Source organism: Ruditapes philippinarum, unplaced genomic scaffold, assembly GCF_026571515.1.
Source record: "Ruditapes philippinarum isolate M1 unplaced genomic scaffold, ASM2657151v2 ctg6445_1_1_1_1, whole genome shotgun sequence".
Taxonomy (NCBI): domain Eukaryota; kingdom Metazoa; phylum Mollusca; class Bivalvia; order Venerida; family Veneridae; genus Ruditapes; species Ruditapes philippinarum.
Genome location: NW_026855196.1, coordinates 44,982 through 67,375, shown reverse-complemented (window position 1 = coordinate 67,375; position 22,394 = coordinate 44,982). Strand labels below are relative to the sequence as shown.

The 22,394-nt window shown below is 34.3% G+C and overlaps 1 protein-coding gene across 5 annotated transcripts in view; it reads right to left on the bottom strand.

Annotated features, from left to right (window-relative positions):
- Positions 1 to 22,394, bottom strand: part of LOC132742406 (SCO-spondin-like) — a 42,655-nt gene that overhangs the window by 2,647 nt on the left and 17,614 nt on the right. For 3 of the 5 annotated variants that reach the window (XM_060730823.1, XM_060730824.1, XM_060730822.1), the window contains exons 13-30: positions 22,081 to 22,245; positions 21,555 to 21,719; positions 19,094 to 19,258; positions 18,699 to 18,863; positions 17,736 to 17,900; positions 17,312 to 17,476; positions 16,799 to 16,963; positions 16,196 to 16,360; positions 13,836 to 14,000; positions 13,287 to 13,451; positions 11,125 to 11,289; positions 10,084 to 10,248; positions 7,989 to 8,153; positions 7,015 to 7,179; positions 4,500 to 4,664; positions 2,575 to 2,751; positions 1,848 to 1,994; positions 1,168 to 1,575 (exon numbers count right to left, since the gene is read on the bottom strand). In XM_060730823.1, coding sequence (XP_060586806.1) covers positions 1,168 to 1,575; positions 1,848 to 1,994; positions 2,575 to 2,751; positions 4,500 to 4,664; positions 7,015 to 7,179; positions 7,989 to 8,153; positions 10,084 to 10,248; positions 11,125 to 11,289; positions 13,287 to 13,451; positions 13,836 to 14,000; positions 16,196 to 16,360; positions 16,799 to 16,963; positions 17,312 to 17,476; positions 17,736 to 17,900; positions 18,699 to 18,863; positions 19,094 to 19,258; positions 21,555 to 21,719; positions 22,081 to 22,245 — 3,207 coding nt within the window. The remainder of the gene's footprint in view (positions 1 to 1,167; positions 1,576 to 1,847; positions 1,995 to 2,574; positions 2,752 to 4,499; positions 4,665 to 7,014; positions 7,180 to 7,988; positions 8,154 to 10,083; positions 10,249 to 11,124; positions 11,290 to 13,286; positions 13,452 to 13,835; positions 14,001 to 16,195; positions 16,361 to 16,798; positions 16,964 to 17,311; positions 17,477 to 17,735; positions 17,901 to 18,698; positions 18,864 to 19,093; positions 19,259 to 21,554; positions 21,720 to 22,080; positions 22,246 to 22,394) is intronic. The other 2 variants (XM_060730825.1, XM_060730826.1) reach the window with 2 other exon arrangements.

The window sequence follows — 22,394 nt, the reverse complement described above, 5'->3', positions numbered from 1 at the left end:
AATGGAAATCCCATAATATGTTTTACTTGAATTGACAGTTTGCTCAAATTTTCGCTGTGAAGTTGCACCGAATAAGCTTCGTATTTCAAAAGAATGATTATAATAATGATGATTGTCCAAGAACTGACAATGAAAAATAAATAAAACTACTTAAAACTACTTAAAACTACTTAAAACATAAAAAAGACTGCCCTACTCTTTTTATCAGTTTGACGATACTGATAAATTATCAAGGTTATTTACAGAAATTTTCTTGAAATATTTAGACATTAATTTTCACATTTACCTTTACACTCTCAGTCTACACATGGATGTGCATAATGTAACTTAAATGCATAAAGCGCGGGAAATTTCTCTTCTACATTTATCTATATATAAATATTTCAGTCTTTTAAAAAAAATAAAAAGAATTTAAAGTAAAATATTTCTTTAAAAACGTCTTCATATATCTGCAATAAATATAACTTTAAACAGTATTTAGCTCAAACATTGTCTAACCTGTATGACCCGATTGTTTACAAGCGCACATCGTGTACCAAATTGGCACGAAGAAATTATTAAAAGTAAATTACTATTGTAACATAAAAAGGACTGAAAAAAAACTGAATGATATGAACAAACTCAGTGAATGTTTTGGTTGCAAAATCCATCAATAGGTCATTAGAACAAAACAATGCTGTCATCAATATAATTTTCTTAACCGTTTCTCATTCCTTACGTCGGCACATTATTTTCCTATACATTGTATTTTATCGAATATTCAAAATATCGTGAATTATATATGAATTAACAAAATTCACTGAAAAAGATGGGTAACACAATTCATTATTTACATGAGTAAGGAAGTCAGTTTAAAAGTCAGAAATCAAAGAATATGAGTTATAAAAGAAACAATGTTGCAAAAGATATTTAGAACAGACACACTGCACTTTACTTATATTTCGGCCAAATCTTTTCGCAGACACAAGTAAAGTACTCTAGTACTGAGATATTCAGGCGGGGACCATCATTTGATCTTGCCAAAATAATGACCAATTCATCCGCTGGTCATTTATTTATATTCTCGTATATTTCTTTTTTTTCCAGTTCAAAGCTCTACACTGTGGAGTACTTAAGGTCTCGGTTCTTTGCTTACATTTACAAATGATGAAAATAAAAATTACAAACCTGTATCCCCGGCATAAAAAGAGTGAATAGGTAATTCAGCTTTATTCGTGACCCATCCTTCATCAAATCTCCATTGATCGTCATTTATATCACAGTTGCACGGCAATGACGCGTTAAAACAAGAATTTGTTTCCCCGCATGCGCAGTTATCACTTCCGGGAGTGGCGCCACCAAAATACCGCGTCATTTGCTCCGTTCGATTCTTCCAGAAAGTTGTCAATGTGTCCGGATCAAATGGATTGTGAATGATGGCTGCCTTGCAATCCCATCTCATAAATTGTGCGCATTCGCTTGACGCATCAACAATTTCAATAGCTTCACCCCACCCGGTAACATAATTCAAAATGGCTTGAAATTCTCCGGCGCCCTCATACCCTCGTACTTGAGTGACGTTTTCTTGATCATGATCTGTTAACAAAAAAAATGAGACGATATAAGAATTATCACTTTTTCAATTACATAAGTGCGCACCGAGGTGCAGACAAGGAAATTACCATATCATATTAAGCCAAGGCAATATCTTTAATTTGAATCATTTTTCTAACCCGATCTAGAAAATTTAATGATTGTTGTATAATAGATACAACACAATTAAAATACTTTGTAAGTTAAAACAATCTGAGAATATATATAAACCATGAAAGTCCCGTTCAAGTAGCAACGGACAAAGCGAGACTTACGTATAACTGTTACAGCTTTTCCTGGTTCAGTGTCAAAGTCGCACTCAACTTCCACAGGGCCATATAGCGTCCCTTCTCCGTCCGGATCTACTTCAGCCACACAACTCTGGTTTAAGCCCCTTGAAGCCCAGTCTGCACAGTGGATAGCTGATAAAGAAACAAATGAGAACCAATCACTCAAAACATAATTGTCTGTAATTCTGAAAAAAGGTTTATTTGTACTATATATTTTCACTTCTTGGATGATTTAGAAAATATCTAAACAGTTTTATTCGGTCTAATTTGTGGAAAGAAATATATTCTTATATCTTAAAGTTATTTTGATTTGCCAAGAAAGATCTGAAAAAATCTATAGACCTTTAGCAGTACCACAATGCTACAATAGTGACAGTTATGTTACGCGCATGCGTATTCCATGTATGGAAAAAAGCGATACAATGTATGTAAAAAACAAACAATTTTTATGAATCAGATTTTTTTTAAACAAAATGTTATATTTCATAGGATATATCGATAGTTCAGAAGGCAATGTTTCAAAACATTTATAGCGTTGCAATCTAGAGATGAAAATATTATATTTTGTTACGTAAACCGATTAATAATGTCCATTCTTTTGAGTATTTCATCGTCTTTTTTTCCATTCACACATTTAGAAATATTCATATCTTAACATATACAAATATTAATATATCTGGAAAAATATTTTGAAAATTGCCCATTTGTTTACCCAAAGGTTCACAACTAAATGTATGACAATCCCCGATCTCCTCTGCAGGACCTTCACAATCTGTCGTCAGATTTCCGTACGACTCCCAGTTGCATTGCCGGTACCTCTGTCTATTGCCGCCATTGCAAGTTACCGTACATAAACTCCAATATGACCACGGGAACCAGTCGCCCGGAACTAGATTAAGAAAGAGAGTTTTTAAGTATATGAGATTTTGTTACAGCGTTTCATAAATTAAAGAGCATCATACTGTATATCATAAAAAGAAGTCAATGTGTAAGTTTTCCTCATTTTTTTTTTTCAGGCGTAAAGACAAATAAAAACGTCTGTTTCGTATAAATAATTGTCATACTACAAATTAAAAAAAAAAAAAAAAGTAAAACGTCAATTACCTGTTAACCAATCACATGTAAAGAAATTAATTTACGCGGGATTAAATTAGTCCAGCAGAATTATAAAGGTCGGTTTAATATATATTTTTCTAGAGAAAAACTTTTTTGGATTATGAAACAATAGCTTTGAAATATATCTTACATTATTGTTAAAGCGTAGGCAAACATTCATAAGGCATACTACTCTAACAATTCCAAACAAGAAAAACATTAAAGCGTGCAAATCTAATTGAGAAGTACATGCAGACAAGAGAGAACGGCGAAGTGTCAATTCTGGGAAAAGCAGACACTGATTCCATCGGACATGATTTCCGAGTTTTCCGCAAAAAGGCGTCTCATCAACAGCTGTCATTTGTATAAAAGAATTCATAAAAATAAATCTTTAATACAGATAAGTTCCGATAATTAGACCACACAACTGTTGTTCTTTTTTAATACAGATAGGTTCCGATAATAAGACCACACAACTGTTGTTCTTTTTTAATACAGATAAGTTCCGATAATAAAACTACACCAACTGTTGTTCTTTTTTAATACAGATAAGTTCCGATAATTAGACCACACAACTTACACAACTGTTGTTCTCTTTTAATACGGATAGGTTCCGATAATTAAACCACACAACTGTTGTTCTTTTTTAATACAGATAAGTTCCGATAATTAGACCACACAACTGTTGTTCTTTTTTAATACAGATAGGTTCCGATAATAAAACCACACCAACTGTTGTTCTTAACAATGGTACGAGCTCAACAGTGGCCATCAAATTTTAGTAATTAATTTAGACTTTGTTACATAATTTTGAAATATTCGATGAGTAAGTGGTCTGATTAACGGATATATATAAATCATCTTAGTTTAATAAAAGTTAAAACCAGCTGCTAGGTTCTCTGAAAATGAAAATTTTTCTTTTATCTGAAAAGAAACGACAGAAAAGTACAGATAATGTTAAATCTGTAGGTCAATTTGTCGTTGAGTTGACCATTTAAATATATCTATATTTTTTTCTACACTGTAAATGATTTTAATATTCATTCCGAAAGGTCCGAAAGCCAAGACGTTACTGTATCCAATATTTATATAATTATTTTCTGATTAAACAAATATCGAATGCTCTTATTTAGGTGAACTATATCATCATTAAAACAATCATCGATTTTTTTGTATCAAAAAGTATATATAATATAATTTTGGTAAAAATAAAATCTAGCTGCGAAGTTATTTGCAAAATTATAGTTTCAAATCATATACACAGTCCGTCGTTGTTTATAGTAACAATCCTTCTTAATACACAATGAATGGGATCATATTTTTTCTTCATCTTTTCTCTAAGGCAGTTCAGGTGTTGTATTTTTTTTCATTTCCTATAGCAAAGTAGAAAATGTGCTCGTATTTCACATTTCAAATATAGAAAATTCACAATCCTTTTTCCTGTATTATTTATCAATGAAAATAAGTTAAAATCATTCTGAAACTAAACATATTTTTCCACAAAATGAATTATTATGACTAATATAAATAAAAGAGACTTACTAGGACAGGGGTCCGGGGCACACTTCCGGGAGTCTTGCTCCGATCCATCACAATTTTGACCACCGTGAAACGGTCCTTTACACTCTCGGTCTCTCACCATAGTACCCCCACCGCAGGTTGTGCTACATCCTTGCCATGCTTGCCACTCTAACCAAACTCCGTCAACTGAAAGTCAACAAAATAGATTAAAATTGTTTTACCTAAAAACAGATGAGCCGCGTCACGACGCGGATGCGCAGGCTGGTCTGGATCCATGCTGGTCGCAAACGCATTACGTTGGTTTTGTCGTGACGCGACTCAGATACTTGTTTCAAATATTTAAAGGACCACCACCAAGGTTCAAAGGCATATAAGCATAAACTTTGAAAATCCCTGAGGTTAGTCAGAAATAAGCTTATACAATTTGAATGAACTGTGAGATATCAAATACTTATCATTTTCAGTTTTAATTAATTTTTCAGGAACTAATTTTAACAAATGTTTTATATGTAAATATAAATAAATCAAATAAGAAATTAATAGAAAAAAATAGAAATATAGATAAGCATTATAATAAAATAATCATACTAAGAAATGATTAAATTAAGTTATTTAAATGTATAAACTGAAGTAGAAGTTGCAAAAGTCAAAAGTGTTCCATTTAACCTTTTCCCTTATATAAGCGTGTTTCGACGGCTTTTTGCACCCCCCCCCCCCTTTGAGGCCTCAAACAGTAAAAAAATGCCCTATTTAGGCCCCAAACACTGTTTTTCGTTTGAGAAATGTTGTTAAAAAAGTGACCATTTTTCGGTGCCGTCCCCCATCCAAATATTACATGAGGGGGTTGCCAGAAGGGGGATGTGCCCCCTTCTGTTTGGGGGGAGTCCCCCTCATCTCCAAGAAAATTTTGGACATGTGACAGGCTAAAAATGGCCTCAGGTCGATCTTAGGGTAACTAGTAACCGACGCTGAAAAGCCTTTTACTCTATCTCAATTCATTGAGAAGTTGCAGCACTTTGAAATCAGTTCTGATGGAAAAAAACAATGCAAAATAGTGATTTTTGGTAATTTTGAGACGTCCCTCGGTTGCCATGGTAACAAATTTACCATTGAGCATGCTGTTACAGAGGCTATGGTGTAGTCAACATTTGTGCCGAGTTTAATTAGTATTGAAGCATTTTTCACAGTTTCATAGCAGTTTGAACTTGTTACAGGAGGCTTTTCAATGAAAACGGCCATTTTTCGCAATATGCTCATGGGGTAAAAGTTTAATAAAAAAAAATGTCAAAAAACATCAATTTTTTACCAAATTTCGGTGTTAGGGCATGTGTTAACATGGAAAATCTAGTTTTTTGTGTAATTCCAAGGGTTTTCATCATTTTTTTATAACCTTTTCCCTGATATAAGCGTGTTTCGACGGCTTTTTGCACCCCCCCCCCCCTTTGAGGCCTCAAACAGTGAAAAAATGCCCTATTTAGGCCCCAAACACTGTTTTTCGTTTGAGAAATGTTGTTAAAAAAAGTGACCACTTTTTCGGCGCCGTCCCCCATCCAAATATTACATCAGGGGGTTGCCAGAAGGGGGATGTGCCCCCTTCTGTTTGGGGGGTTTGAAGAGAGCGGAGTCCCCCTCATTTCCAAGAAAATTTTGGACATGTGACGGGCTAAAAATGGCCTCAGGTCGATCTTAGGGTAACTAGTAACCGACGCTGAAAAGCCTTTTACTCTATCTCAATTCATTGAGAAGTTGCAGCACTTTGAAATCAGTTCTGATGGAAAAAAACAATGCAAAATAGCGATTTTTGGTAATTTTGAGACGTCCCTCGGTTGCCATGGTAACAGGAAATTTACCATTGAGCATGCTGTTACAGAGGCTATGGTGTAGTAAACATTTGTGCCAAGTTTAATTAGTATTGAAGCATTTTTCACAGTTTCATAACAGTTTGAACTTGTTACAGGAGGCTTTTCAATGAAAACGGCCATTTTTCGCAATATGCTCATGGGGTAAAAGGTTAAAGTTATCTATGGCATTTGAATTAAGTGTTCTAAATATCAAATTTTGAGAAAAAGGAATAAATGATAGAATGAAATAATAAAATAATTATAATTGTTACAAAAACTGCAAAAGAAAATACGAAGATATTCACCGTACAAAACCCTGTTTAATCTTAAAACTAATCTTGCTTTAATCTTCTTTTTCAAAACTACCCATTAAATGCATAAATTTACACTTATATCAAATATTGGATAAATTTCCATAAAAAAGATCACAACCGATGTACATTTGGTATAATGCAAAACAATTTCCTTACCAGCATTTTCGAAAAAGGCGTGACTTTGATGCGGTTTATTATAGACTTGTGTTGCGATTTTTGTTTAATGTTTGTGAATACATTAGTTCTAACAATAGATAGGCCTGCTTGTTTAAATTTTATATTTGACTCGTAACAAGTTTGTTCAGCTAAGTCATGAGCACTGTTCGATTCTGTATTAAGTATTATTTTTGTATCAAATTATTATTAACGGAGTGCACCTACCCGGACAATATTCTGTGTTACATTCCTGGGACTCATTAAATGCTCCCTGGCAATCGGCACCGTTGTGAAACGGTCCTTTGCATGTCCTATTTCTCCACTGTATTCCTCCGCCACACGTGACGTTGCACTCGTACCAAGATCCCCATTCGTTAAATACGCCATCGACTGAAAACCCGAGATCAGTAAAAAGTTGAAAAATAATGGAAATTACTTAAAGAATCCATTATGTTATATGATAACTGTTAATTACTTGTACAATATGAATGTTTACGTTAAACAAATTAAACTATCTATATATCTATCTTTCTAATAAACATAAAATCTAGTCTAAATCACATGAAATGTATACTGAATTATGTATAAAATAATAAACATATTGATTATATATATTTACAACATTTGTATATATTTACAAACAGTAACTAATTTTACTTTTATCTATAAATGCATACAATGTACTTAAATAACAAACAAGTTTTTTTATAATAAAATTATCACGTTAATATATTAAGAAATTAAAATCATTATTATTTTTTTGCTGGTGCGATAAGCTAAATATGTAAAATACCAAGAATCTTAAAAAGGTGAAATCTACAAGATCTACAAAGTGGTGAATGAATCATCAAGTAAGTGCATAGAAACTTGACTAGGGAATGCATAAGGTGCAACAACATTTTTTTTCAAACAATTTTCCCATAACTATCTCAGTACATATGATATCAAGCAGTCAAGCATGCTATTTAGAGAATCCTTTACTAAAGGGACACAACCACAGCCTCCGATAGTTTAAACCAGAAGCCATGCTTGTCTCCCTTTTGGAACTTCTTTTTCGCGGCAGCCAATCAAAAAGCTACTTTGAGAGTAGACTTTGTCATCTAATATTCTTCCTCTGGATTTAGATATATTATTTTCAAAAGCTGCTTTTTTGTAAATTCAATACGAGGAATAAATTGACGCCTTGACGTATATCTGACCCGGGCAAGGTTGTGTGTTGCAGTCCCTGCTTTCGTTAGCAGGGCCCGAGCAGTTTGCCCCTCCGTAGAAAGGTCCGGTGCAGTTCCGGTACCGTGAGTGGACAGCGCCCCCACATGTGACGCTGCATTCATCCCATTTCGTCCACGACTCCCACACTCCGTCCACTGTAACAAATTTTTAGAATAAATATGATTGAACAACATGACAAATTCTTTCACAAAATAATAAAGTGATAATTATTACTACATTAACAAAATAAAAGGGTCTAGTTCGAAATTAAAGGAGTATATTTGCTTAATATGAATCAAGAAGGACATCATTTATTTCAAGTAAACATAATTGCAATGTAATCTTTTCATTTAGTGAACCTAATATATAGACATTTATTGAACAAAAACTTTTGTCATTGACCAAATAGCAGAAAGATTTACCAGCTTAATTGCAGAGCAGAGTAAACGAAGTTTTAAAGTCTTGCTTAATATTTATACTTCGCAAATACTTTAACCATTGACCTCATAAAGATCGTCAGATACAGAAAATATGAACCATTTTACGTCTCATTTTGTATGCATTTGTAAATATACAGGTTATATTTATGGATTTCAGGTATGTAATACTTTTAAAGAGCACAAAGCTATATCTCTGTTGTCTACAGTTCACATTGTTTTCTTTGAATTGTTTAAAAATCCGATATGAATGTATGAAAGATATGTGTAGGTTAATTTCCTATTGAGCTGATGGCGCATGAATATAATCATTGCTTAGCGGTTGAAAACTAACTAAAACAAGATATGTTTGTAAAACATGTATGCCCCCTATCTGCAGCTAATTAGTTATGTGGTCAGGTTATAATGACTGACTTTTGACCTAGTGATAAAAAAATCAATAGGGGTTATCTACTGGTCATTAATAGTCACTAAGTATTTGTGACCGTAAAGGTTGTGTGCGGCAATTTTATGATAAACATATCACAAATCTTACCAAATGATATATGCATAAATTTTATGAATCATGTAGGCCTCCTTAATGACAGCCAATTTGTGATATTATATACGACCTTGAAATATGTATACCAAATGCATTTAGTTTAATAAAAAAAATCAACCAAGGCAACTTCAGGTGTTGAGTAATAGGTCCGAAACCGCTTTTACCTTCAAGGTCAATGTGACCTTGACCTTTAACCCTTTGACCCAAAAATCAATAGGGGTCATCCACTGGTCATGTACAATCATTATACCAAGTTTGAAGTTTCTAGGCCTTAGCGTTCTTTAGTTATTGATCAGAAACCTTTTGGTCTACGGACATAGTTTTAAGCAAACAAAGGCACTCGTTCGGCAGGATGGCTTGCCTCTTGTGCAATTATTTAATTAAACTTGGAAATGTGATCATCTGTAATATGTCATCGCTGACAAAACAAGTTTTTAAAAGTGTTTCTTACATAAGCATGACTAAATTCAGATAACTCTTGGACCAAGTGACGTTGTTTTAACAAACTTGGAAGAAACTATTGAAAAGGGGCCAAGTGCCATTGATTAACCATTTGAAGAGGGACCATTGTTTTAACAGCATGGTAGAAACTCTTGAAGGGTGCTAATATTTTAACAAACTTGCTAGACTCAACCCAGTAAAATAACATTTATCTAAACACATCTAAGCATTATAGAATCTGAAAAGAAGGCTTTAGATATGTCATTCTACTTCACATTAACATGATAGACAAATACTAGGGGAGGTTAAAAGCATGTAAAATCTACGACTTCAGGTTTCAAATAAAAACGTTTTAAAGAGCTCTTTTAACATTATCCTATGGAAAACTAAGTGATACAATGGCTTGCCCAATTTTGACCTAAGGTCATGATTACAACAGCATGACAGGGGTCGACCAGTTCATGTTACATTTACATGACATATATGTTCAGATATATGAGTTCTAGGCAAAGAAGTATTTTCTATTATAATATATGTCTGTGTAAAAACAACTGATCCCTGGGGTTGGGTCGATCTTGACACTGTGTCCGAGCTCATAAGCCTATGTCCCAATTGTTGCACAGATAATTTGAAACATATCAATGAGAATAAAGTCCGATACATTACCAGGGCAGTGAAAATCATTGCAAGTTTGATTTTGCTTAGCCGGCCCGTCACACGCCGCTCCGCCATAGAAAGGTCCATCACAGGTTCGATTTCGCCATTGTATTCCTTTTCCACAGGTGACGTCACATGATTCCCATGGTGACCAGAGGTTGTAAACACCGTCAACTTTTAGAAACAGAAAGTACATTTACAACAATACTGTAAAGGTGCAATATTAGTGTTATAGTATATGCGTCGGATAATTTCAACTGTAAACTTTTCTTTTAGTGGGAATGTGATGAATTGAATATTATAACTGCCACTAATTTTATGAAATCTTAACTTTTTTCTGATAATACAATGATGTCAGTTATATAAAATAAGAGAGTATGTCTAGATTAAGGCAATTGTTATGCACACAAATAACAAATAATTAGTCATAATATTTTAATCCGTCAAGTACAGGGTAGGTATTTTGGTTATAAAAATAGCACATTTTGTCATTTTGCATAATACATTAAAAATGAACAAGATTTATGAATATTAACACTCTTCTCAAACTACAAATATATAAAGTTTGGTTTTTCTAGGATTATTATCATTCATCTAAAGCCGTACCGCTTCAGTTTATTTCTTTATATACTATATAAGTATTTAATGACAACTGACAATAAGTTTTGCACATGGTCGTAGAAGATGGGAGGATTTATAGCTTTCATTTCGTCCGATCCTAATATGTAATTAAATGCATACATTTTATTCTATTTTTACAAATAGATCTTTTATAAATTAAGCCGTGTCATGGCAAAACCAACATAATGGGTTTGCGACCAGCATGGATCCAGACCAGCCTGCACATCCGTGCAGTCTGATCTGGATCCATGCTGTTCGCTTACTGACCCTATAACAAGTAAGGAAACTGCTAGCGAACAGCATGGATCCTGATCAGACTGCGCGGATGCGCAGGCTGGTCTGGATCCATGCTGGTCGCAAACGCACTATGTTGGCTTTGTCGTGACACGGCTCAATTAAGTATAGTTATCGAGATCAAATATAACTTACTTGGACACTCATGCATATTACAATTTCTAGAACTTTCTAATGGGTCAGTGCAGTTTGCGCCCCCATGGAAAGGTCCAATACATGTTCTGTTTCGCCACTGTATTCCTCCGCCGCACGTGGCGTTACATGAGTAGAATTCAGACCATTCGGATAACACTCCGTCAACTGAAAATGTACTTTTTGATTATACAATAATCCATTTTATTTCCCCTCTTCAACAATATAAAATATGATTTTTCAGCGTTTACAACACGTGATGTTCCTGTAGAAATCATTATTAGATCCTACCTTATCAATTAAGCCTTGTTTCATTTCCAGAGTCCAAAATTTATATTAAATGCATATCGCCATATAGACACGTTTTCACTTTAAGAATAAAACATAAGCTGTCACTGAAAGGAAGGAAGCTTTGACATAAAATCCGCAATACTTACGGATTTTCAATGAATTTTTAGGAAAGGCGTCGGGCATATATTATGCCTAAATACGATAATATACGTCCGACCGCCTTTCCTAAAATTTCATTGAAAATCCGCAAGTATTGCAGATTTTATGTCACAGCTTCGTTTCGGGGGGGGGGGGGCATAAGTCATTTGTTTCATTAAAACATTAAAAAATTAATTAGAGGTGTAGGAGAAATAGTCCAAACAAAGTTTACTAAAAACATCATCAAGGGCCTATAACTGTGCGAGAAAATTCATGCACAATATCATGGCACAATGCACTAGACTTGGAAAATCATGACACCTTGCAAACAATTTTATGAATGTTCAATAAAATATCCCAAGTGTCTATTAGAGATGAAAGAGGATGAACAATGTTAATTTGCTGAAAAATTGAGACACTATGCACACCAAGGCTTGGTGACAAACAATCCTGCAAAGTTTCGATGAAATCTCCCCCCACCATCACCACCAAGAGACTTTCGAGATGAAGCGCGTACAAGCTTACTCCCAAAATAGATCGTTTAGGGTTCATAACTGTGCCCCCTAAAGATCAAGTAGAAAATCAAGATACTATGCACAACATGGCGACAAACAAATACTGTAAACTTTCAATGAAATTTCCCAATGCCTCAGGTACTGGAGATGAAGCGTTAACAAGCTTATTTTACCTGTAAACTGACCATTAAGGCGGACAAGCTTATGACTCGAAAATGACCAGTAAGAGACCATACATTGTAACTAAGCAGTTATGGAGACAAGCATTGATAAGCTTATTTTACTCAAAAAAATAGACCATTAAGGGGCCATAACTGTGCTCAAAAATCAAGCAGAATATCACGAGAGTATGCACAACTGGACATGGTGACAAATATTCCTGTGAAGTTTCAATGACCCCCCCCCCCCGCCAGCGGTTTTGGTGATGAAGCGTGGACAAGAATGTTTTACTGAAAAATGAACCATTAAGGGAACACAACAGTGCAAAAATAATTCAAGCGGAGGATACTATGCAAACTAGGCATGGTGATAAACAATCCCGTGAAGATTCACTAAAATCCACCCCAGCAGTTTAAGACAAACTTATTTTACATGACGGGGAAAAACTGTGCTAAAAATAACTCAAGCGGAAAATCAAAATACTATGCACAACTATGCATTGTGATAAACTATCCTGAAAAGTTTCACTGAAATCCCCCAAGCGGTTTTGGAGGTGAAGCGCGGACAAGATTATCGTACAGACGGACAGTGCGATAACTATATGCCGCCCTTCTTAGGTGACTCAGAATGAGAAAAATGTTCTAGTCATTGTGAATAAAATACATTGATTTGTGTTGAAACATCTAGTCAAATCGAACAAAAATCAGTCGTATTACACCTTTAAAGTTTCCGTACAAAACCAGTAAAACCAAAAAAATATTTCTGTACTATTTTCAAGAATTGTTTTGATGTACTCAGATTTTTGCAAATTAAATTCAACGGCATAGAATTTTTTTTGTCATATCCGGTATCCTGACTTTAACATTTATTTAAACAATCAAAGCGAATTTGGTTTTATTCATTATATATATATGTATTAGTACACTAGTGCTATGAATAGTTTAAACAATGGAAACTGTCATACATAATTGGATTTAATACTTATTGTAAACCAATAAGGTCGCGTTTAATACTTAATGAAGAAGACTGAATTGTTGCATTTATCTTTATGAAAAAACTTACCTGGGCACTCGAACGTGTTACATTCACGTGTTTCGTCATAGACACCGGTGCAATTTGCTCCACCGTAAAACGGACCGGTACAATTTCTAAATCTTGACTGATTCCCTCCTCCGCACGTCACAGGGCATATTTCCCATCCGGTCCAATCCGTCCACACTCCGTCAACTAAAATATTAATTGTCGTTTAAGTATATTTATCAAAGACAACAAATTTGAATTACTTCTCTTGGGAAGGGCTTAATTGTATAGTATAAGAACTTTTGCCCAATCTTTTTGCTTTTATTATGTACATGTATGTATGATGTATATATGACTTTACATGTATATGATGTAAAAAAAAAGCATAACTCATTACTTCTCTGTCTGTATGAAACTGAACACAAATTCGTCTGCTTGCATTGGACCACAAACAACGCTTTAAAATTCACACTGGAATGGCTAAGTTAGTTATTTAACTTTGAAAGCTTTTTCCTGAGAGATAAGACTATCAGGTTTTTTAAGTCTTCATTCGTGAACTCGTTTGCCTTTATATATTTTAAAGAAACTTACTCGGACATTCGTGAGTATTGCAGGCTTCACTTGACATGTTTTGCCCAGGACATTCAGCTCCGCCATGGAACGGTCCCGTACAGTTACGTGACCTCCAGCGACCTCCACCACCGCACGTGACGTTGCACGCGCTCCAGGACGCCCATTCGTCCCATTTGCCATCGACTGGAAGAAGGAGCTGGCTTTCATTATTTGTTAACTACTTAATGTACGCTTTAGAATTAGAATTAAACAAGCTACGTCCTTGAATGAGAAACATGTTACAAAATGTACTTTATATAAATGTGTATCTTTAATGAAATGAACAATATATTAAATAGGACAAGAAAATAGAAAATGTCATAAACGAATGCCTTAGGCTTCATAAAGTTCAGCAAATGACGTAAAGGTTACCCATTATATTATTCTTTTTTTACATTATTTACATTTACAAATTCAAATAATTATGGAAACGTTCTATTTATATGGTTTGCTTTGTAACATTTGTGTAAATGATTGATATGGCACATTTAATTATACAGACTAACAGTTCATCAATAGATGTTATTCGAAACTCGTCAAATTTGGGGTTTTCCGAACTATTATTGGGACACAAACACACTTTTTACCGTAATAGTTTGGCAATGCGGTACTCTTAACAACAATTGCACTTTTAACAATTCAATTCAATGTTTTATATTTGCAAAAATCAGCATACAAAATGCCTTTGGCAAAGGTTGACAAACTACAATATAACAATTTAACAATATATTTAACAAGTGGTAACTGTAAAAACATTTGTTTGTACCCCCGGGATTAGATGGGAAAATCTACTTTTACCGTGTTCTGTATAACATTTATCGACCTACTATAATATTTTTTTTAAAAAACTCACTCGCTCTTTTACTAAGATAAACAGCTTAAGTCATTATAACTTTTTGATTTTTTGAAATGAGATTGCATGATTAATTTCATCTTTTTATAGAAACATTGCATGAACAGTGGACTATTTGCGCGCACAAATAAATATATATTGATTAATTAACAATATTGCTTAAGAATTTGGTCATCTTTTTAATTCCATGATAATAAAGGTTCAGTCCTTAAAATACCATTTTCTAGTGAGACACTACTGATCCACTATTATATAGCCGTTGATAGCTACATGTACATCATTACACGGCACAAATAACCATATCTGTTTTCAAAAATAATTAAATCAATACGTCGGTTGTTGATCCTGCAATGTTGATGCATTCTAGACTAGCTAAATTGATTATATTCAACATATAACATAAATTACAATACAATATTTCTATTTTCTTGAACATACATGTATACAGTTTTCATGAAAAGCTTGAATGCAATTCTACAACTATACTAGGATATACTACACACATATACAATGTACATGTATACTATATAATCGCCTAGAGCTAAAGCAACACCACGACACGTGCATACCCGGGCACTCGTGTACATTGCAAGCGCGTATTTCTTGCTCGGGCCCTATGCAGTCAAGTCCGCCGTGCAAAATGCCATAGCAAACTCGAACCCTAAGCTGCTCTCCGCCGCTGCATGATTTCGAGCAACTAGACCATACCTTCCAAGATCCCCATTCACCGTTGACTTTATTTTCAAATGAAGAATTATGTGGATTTTATAAAGAAAAGAAGTGAAAATGTCAAATTACGATAAAGATAAAATTTTAAAAAATTTGGAAAAATACTGAAAAAAAAAATCTAAAAATATGTGAGATTCAAAAGTGTGAATTTACGAGGAAAAAAGTTAATTAAAAAAAATAAAAATATTTGATTTCTTTTTTATACTATACCAGTTATATCTTTAAATATAACACATAAATATGTTATTTCAACATTGAATGCTACATATAATATCGCTAAGTTTATTTCTTTTCCTAAATTTTTCCATAAATGGTAAATAATAATGTAAGCATTTATAAAAATCTGACACGAAAGTTAACTATATCTGGAACCCTCTATGGTAAAGAAGAAAGAATAAATTTTCACTAAAGTGCTTAATAAAGTTCATTTTCATGTCGGATATTTTTAATAAAATGTTTGAAGACATGAAATATACAAAGTAATGGTATGTTATAGATGTACCTAATTTCCCAATGAAATTTCTAAAGTGAAAGCCACCCAATTTTTTACTTGTATATGAAATCTTTGTCCAGGCATGGTACTTGTTAAACACTATGCTCATAACCCATATAAGGTTAAACAATTTACTGCCAAAGCTTATGCTTACAAACGAAATGCATTAGAAACGCTTATGTTTATGTCCAAACGACGCCAGCAAACAATTTCAAGAAAAAAAAATATTCGTGTAAAGTAATAATATAAAACTGATTTTTATACCTGGACATTCATGAGTATTGCAGTCTTCGATTTCGTCCCATGGCCCTGTGCAGTTTGCACCCCCATAGAAAGGTCCATCACAATCCCTAGACCGCTTTCGTTTACCCGTGCCGCACGTGTAACTACACTCTGTCCAGTTGCTCCAAGCCTCCCATTTGCCATCAACTGAAGAGATTTAATGAATACATGTATATATAAAAATAAAATCCTAGTAAAATATCAACAAACGGTATACCTTCTTGTGAAGTATATGAAAAATAGTTTTCTTACCAGAAAAAAAAATAGTTTCTATTTAGATTCATTTCAATAGAAACAATGGATAAAATGAGCCGCGTCACGACAAAACCAACATAATGGGTTTGCGACCAGCATGGATCCAGACCAGCCTGCGCATCCGTGCAGTCTGATCAGGATCCATGCTGTTCGCTATCAGTTTCTCTACTTGTTATAGGGATTGTAAGTCAACAGCATGGATCCTAATCAGACTGCGCGGATGCGCAGGCTGGTCTGGATTCATGCTGGTCGCAAACGCTTTACGTTGGTTTTGTCGTGACACGACTCAAATGTTGTTTGAAAATTACAAAGAAAATCAGATTAACTTACTCGGACATTCTTGTGTATTGCAATCTTTAAACTCCTGTGATGGCCCAGTACAGTTTGAGCCTCCGTGCGCAGCTTCCGTACAGAACCGGAAACGACCGGAAGTCCCACCTCCGCACGTGACGTTGCATTCATTCCATTTCGACCATAGAGTCCAAGCCCCATCCACTGAAACGTACAAGTTAATTGTAATTTTGTGAAGGCTATAAATTTGTCATTTATCAATTCTAAAACGACTATACAGATTATAATATTCACTCTGTTTTTCAAGTTACTGAAAGAAAATGGACAAAATATGTTGTAAATCATACTTTTTGTTTCCTCCTTGTTATGTTAGGTTTTTTTTTAATACTCCTATCTTTCGACACGATAATTGTTAAGGCATTTATGAACAAATAAAAATGTTTGGCAGAAATATCCTTCTTTTGACTAAAACATATTTTTAAATGTAAAAATGTTTTACCATTTAAATCATATATTAATAAATAAAGAAAACAACGTAGATATGTTGCATACCAGGACAAGGGTCCGTGTTACAGTCTTGTGATTGCTCTGTAGGTCCGGTACAGTTGGCACCATCATGAAATGGCCCAAAACAAGAGCGCGTCCGATTCTGCACAGATCCACCGCACGACACCGGGCACGTGTCCCACTTCGTCCATTCCTCCCACACGCCATCGACTAGAAAATATCGTAAGTTGACAAGTATAAATAGTATTCGCTTTAGTATCATGTCATATAAGTGTAATACTTACCTTCTGGACGAAATGAAACAAACTTGTAAACTTATAAAAACAATATGCTAACTTTTACAAAGTAACAAAATGACACATTATTATTAAGAAAACGGTGTGTTCTTACAAGAAAAATACAACGTATCAAAATAATTATATAAATCCTACCATAAAGTATTATTATATCTAAAAGACTAAACCATTACCAGGGCACCAGCGCAGGAAACATGCTTCTACGTCATATCCTTTTCCGTCGCAGTCATCACCGCCATAATAAGGTCCGTCACATGTCCGGTTTCTGGAACGTGTTCCGTTCTCACATGATGTGCTACAAGCGGTCCACTCGGACCAAGGTTTCCACAAACCGTGAACTAAAATAAACGTTCGTTAAAATATTTCTTTTTTCTTCTTCCTTCAATCATTATACGCCAAGACTATTCGGTGACGTCAAACGTATACGTGTAATCTAAGCGTGTGTTTAAGCTTTTTGTGGAATTCGCTTACACTAACGCCATTTGGTACATACCGTTTTTTCTAATCATATAGTGAAAATGTTTAAACATATTTCTGTGTTTTGAAATCATACATTGTTGCGTATAATAAATGAATACGTTAATGGTCTCAAACGCAAGGTGTCTTAGGGTCTCTAATTTGATCTGATACATGAAATATGTTATCCAAGATACCTTTTCGGAGTATAAAATGACGTTTGCCCTGTATGATTTCAGTTTCCAGAATTATAAAGTGATAAAAGCAGCATTGAAAAGCTTCTTAGCGGTAAAAATGGTATAAAAGCCATGCAAAGCAAGAAAAGCCAACAGTTTTTGAACAGACAAGTCGTTTCTCACGGTTCACAAACATTTAAAGCGAGGAAGGACAAATTTAAGTGTCGCGAATACTGGTGACATTTCAATGTTAGTTGCTTTTTGTTGTTGTTGCTGTTGTTTGCAATGTATCAAAATTTGTTTAAAAAAATACATGAAACAAGGGTGTTTTTAAATTTCAAATTGAAATTGAATAATCACCAGTTTTCGCGGATAAAAGAAGAATGAATTGAAACATTTATATGTGTTTAAAACAATGGTCTTCTTTTTAAAGAAGTTTATTCATTTTATGGGTCAGGGAAAAGTGTGAAAGTTGGGATGGAAAATGGAGGTTCGACGGAATACCTGGGCAACTGCTTGAAAAACAATTTTCTGATTGATTATTAGGGCCTTGACAAGGGGCCCCATCGAAGTAAGGTCCGAAACACGTGCGGTTTCTGAAGGTTGTTCCTCTGCCACATGTTAAACTGCACGATGACCATTCGGACCATTCTCCATAGATACCATCAACTGCAACGAATAATAAATATTTGTCTATCTGTCATCTTAGCGCATGCGCGTAATTGTACACAATTCAAATGCTTCAGTTTAACAAGAGGGTTGTCCCTGCAGAAGCATCCATAAAAGGCAAAAGTAAAGAAAAAAAATAAGTTCAAAATTACAAGATTGATGCTTCATACAGATCAAAACAATTAATTCGAAATATAAAATAATTGATTAGTAGTATATATGTAAGGTACCTGGACACATGTTTTCGTTGCAGTCACGTTTAGCATCTGCGTCGCCGTCACATTCCGCACCGCCATTGAACGGACCAGTGCAGGTACGGTTGCGAGTTTGAACACCCGTACCGCAAGTTTTCGTGCACTCTGTCCAGTTAGACCACATTTCCCAAATTCCATCAACTGTAAAAGATTTAAACGGTTTATGTTAGCTGTTGTATTTTAAGACTGATAGGTATTTTTCAAGGTATAGCTGTCACAGGTTCCTTATTGTTGCCTTTATATTTGAAGTTATTTAGATATGCCATCAAAAGTACCGTCAAAAATGAGCCGACTATCCATCTGTTAGAATTGGATTGCAGATAAGTTTAACTTTCGGCACAAACATTTTGTATAAATATTTAAATATAACAACTTTTCTCAGGTATAATAATGCAATTTCTTATTATTAGAAACAATTAAAACTATTATTTTCAAAAATTGATCATGGTCATGCAGACGCTTATGAAAGACGCTTATGAAATCTACATATATCATTTGAGACTGAAGCGAATGGCAACTTGGTTAATGCATTGAAAATTTACACAACAATGTAGAAGTTAGAGGATAAATAGTTTGTTAGGAGGTGATATATTGTTAATAACGTGAAGATTAAATACATGAATATCCAAGCGTTCCTGAACGTCACATTAAAAGCTTAAAAATGAAACTTATATCCTACTTTTACCTATAAAATGAAAATTAAAAATAGATTATTTCATGAATTGCTGAGTCATTCTAAGACAAGGATCATAAGGTCAACATATGCAGGGTCAAAGGTTATAAAGAATTTGATTCCTCGATGTTTGATTGGTCAGCTTATAATACAAATCGACCAATGAAATCTCGAGATTTGAGACACAAATCAGTAAAAAAAAAGACTGAGGAAGAGAGCTGATAGATCTACGAACTTCCAATGTCTGTTAACCCGTGAAACCTAACTTAGATACAAAATTTTGGTTTTCAGTTCGGCGGGAAAGGAATGAACGCTCGCTTAAATGTGAATTAAAATAGAGGCTTTGAACGCTTGAATTTTCAAATAATACAATTGTGTTAGAAACATCTTCTAATATTCCGAGGTTATTTATACATATTGTTTTAATAAAATGCTTTCACATCGCTTTTCATATGTTATGTAGATCTATATTTAACAAACCCTTTTGTCTAAATCACTATTCTGAAAATAAAAGCTGAAAAATACCAAAAGTAAAACATCAATGTGAAATCAAATGAAATATAATGTACATATGAGCCGCGTCACGACAAAACCAACATAATGGGTTTGCGAGCAGCATGGATCCAGATCGGCCTGCACATCCGCGCAGTCTGATCAGGATCCATGCTGTTCGCTTACAAACTCTATAACAAGTAGAGAAACTGATAGCGAACAGCATGGATCCTGATCAGACTGCGCGGTCTAGATCCATGCTGGTCGCAAACCCATTATGTTGGTTTTGTCGTGACGCGGCTAAATTATAAAAATATGACTTAACAAATAGTTGAAAATAGAATTAAAATAAATAAAATACTATGCGTCGTAAAACATACAAAATAAAAACAAGCATAAAAACAGTCTGAAGTCAAACACAAAATCGCAAAATTTAGAGTTCATGCTCTTCATTAAATAAGACATAAAAACATGCTTCGACCTTAATACCTTAATAGAAGAATACTTAAAGTAATCTAAAATGCTATTTCATGCACGTATTTCTATATATTAATGCATTCATTTAAAAAAATATATATATCAAACACAAGAACACACAATTTGAAAAAAAAACCTTATTTTAGCCCTTAACTTGCTAAATCCGGAAGTGACTAGCCATCCGGAAGTGACTAGCCATCCGGAAGTGACTCGCCTTTGTCACATAAACAGAGCAAAGACAGTCGTCTGCACAATCATGTAGTCTTCCCAGGCTCTGTATTGATGGTCGCTCGATTCTTATATTATGTTATTGAAAAATTCGAATAGACTACTCCAAATTAAAAGCAAGGCGATTCAAAAATTTAGCAAGTTAATGGTAGAATGTTACATGCCATTCGAAACAAAAACAAAAACAATAAAAGGACTTTTCAAAACGTATAATGTTTTTTATGTAACAGGGCTTTACATGGATAAAAATGAACAGAATTTGTCTGAGGTGTACCTTTGAATCTTGACAACCATGAGGATAAGAAAGCTAAGTTGTAGAATTTCTGGTTTAAAAGTCATTGAAAATGGTGCATTATTACTATATCTTATCAAGGTGATAACCGTATTGTAATACTATCTATCCTTATAATTTGGGAAATAATTCAATGTTCTTGCCCTTTGACAAAAAGATATATTACGCTTGTATGCCTTTTTCCAAATTGTTGTTTCGTTTAATATTTTTTTTTTGTTCTTTATATAACACTTTGCCTTATCTTATTTTCAAAATGTGCGGGAAAAAATATATACCGGAACAGTCAAGAGTTCCACATTCCATTGTCTCCTCGTGGGCACCTTCACAGTCAGCACCGCCATGTTGTGGTTCATGGCACACCCGCTGACGTAATGATGCCCCGCCCCCACATGATACGTTACAATTAGACCATGACATCCATGTTTCCCATTCACCATCGACTGCAACAAGAAATTTTGAAAAACAATTAAATATTTTATGTATAATGTATATGATTCCAATTTTTCGGTCGATACTTTGTTACTTCCCTTGATTAGATTTTGAAAAATCGAAAACGAGGCTGACAAGTGTTACTGGTCAAGATTTGTCCTTGCAAAAAATTTTTTTCATACTATTTCATTTATCGGTGAAATCAATACTAAATTGAATTATTTTAACAAAACGAAATTAACGGTCAACCTATAAAAAAGGTGATAAAGTGGTCATTGTGCCGAATTTTATTATCTTATCAGTTATTCCCCATCATTTTTCATTATAACGACAATAATTTAAATAATATTTAAAGATCAAATTTTAACATACCCGGACAATTGTTAGTATTGCATTCTTGCCATTGCTCACTACTTCCGGTACAAGAATCTCCACCGTGAAGAGGTGCAATACAGTTCCGGTTACGACGTTGACTTCCGCCTCCACATGTCACGTTACATGTTTCCCAGGACGACCACAGCTCCCATTCCCCGTCCACTGAAATCATCCATGCAGCGTTCATAAGGGTGTTCAAACGTTCAACCGGAAGTTTGAACCCCAGTCAAACGATGCTTCCAAGTGATTTATTTTTTGATATTGTAAAAAATGATATGGAATGAGGGCATGTAAAAAGGGCGATCTGGTCT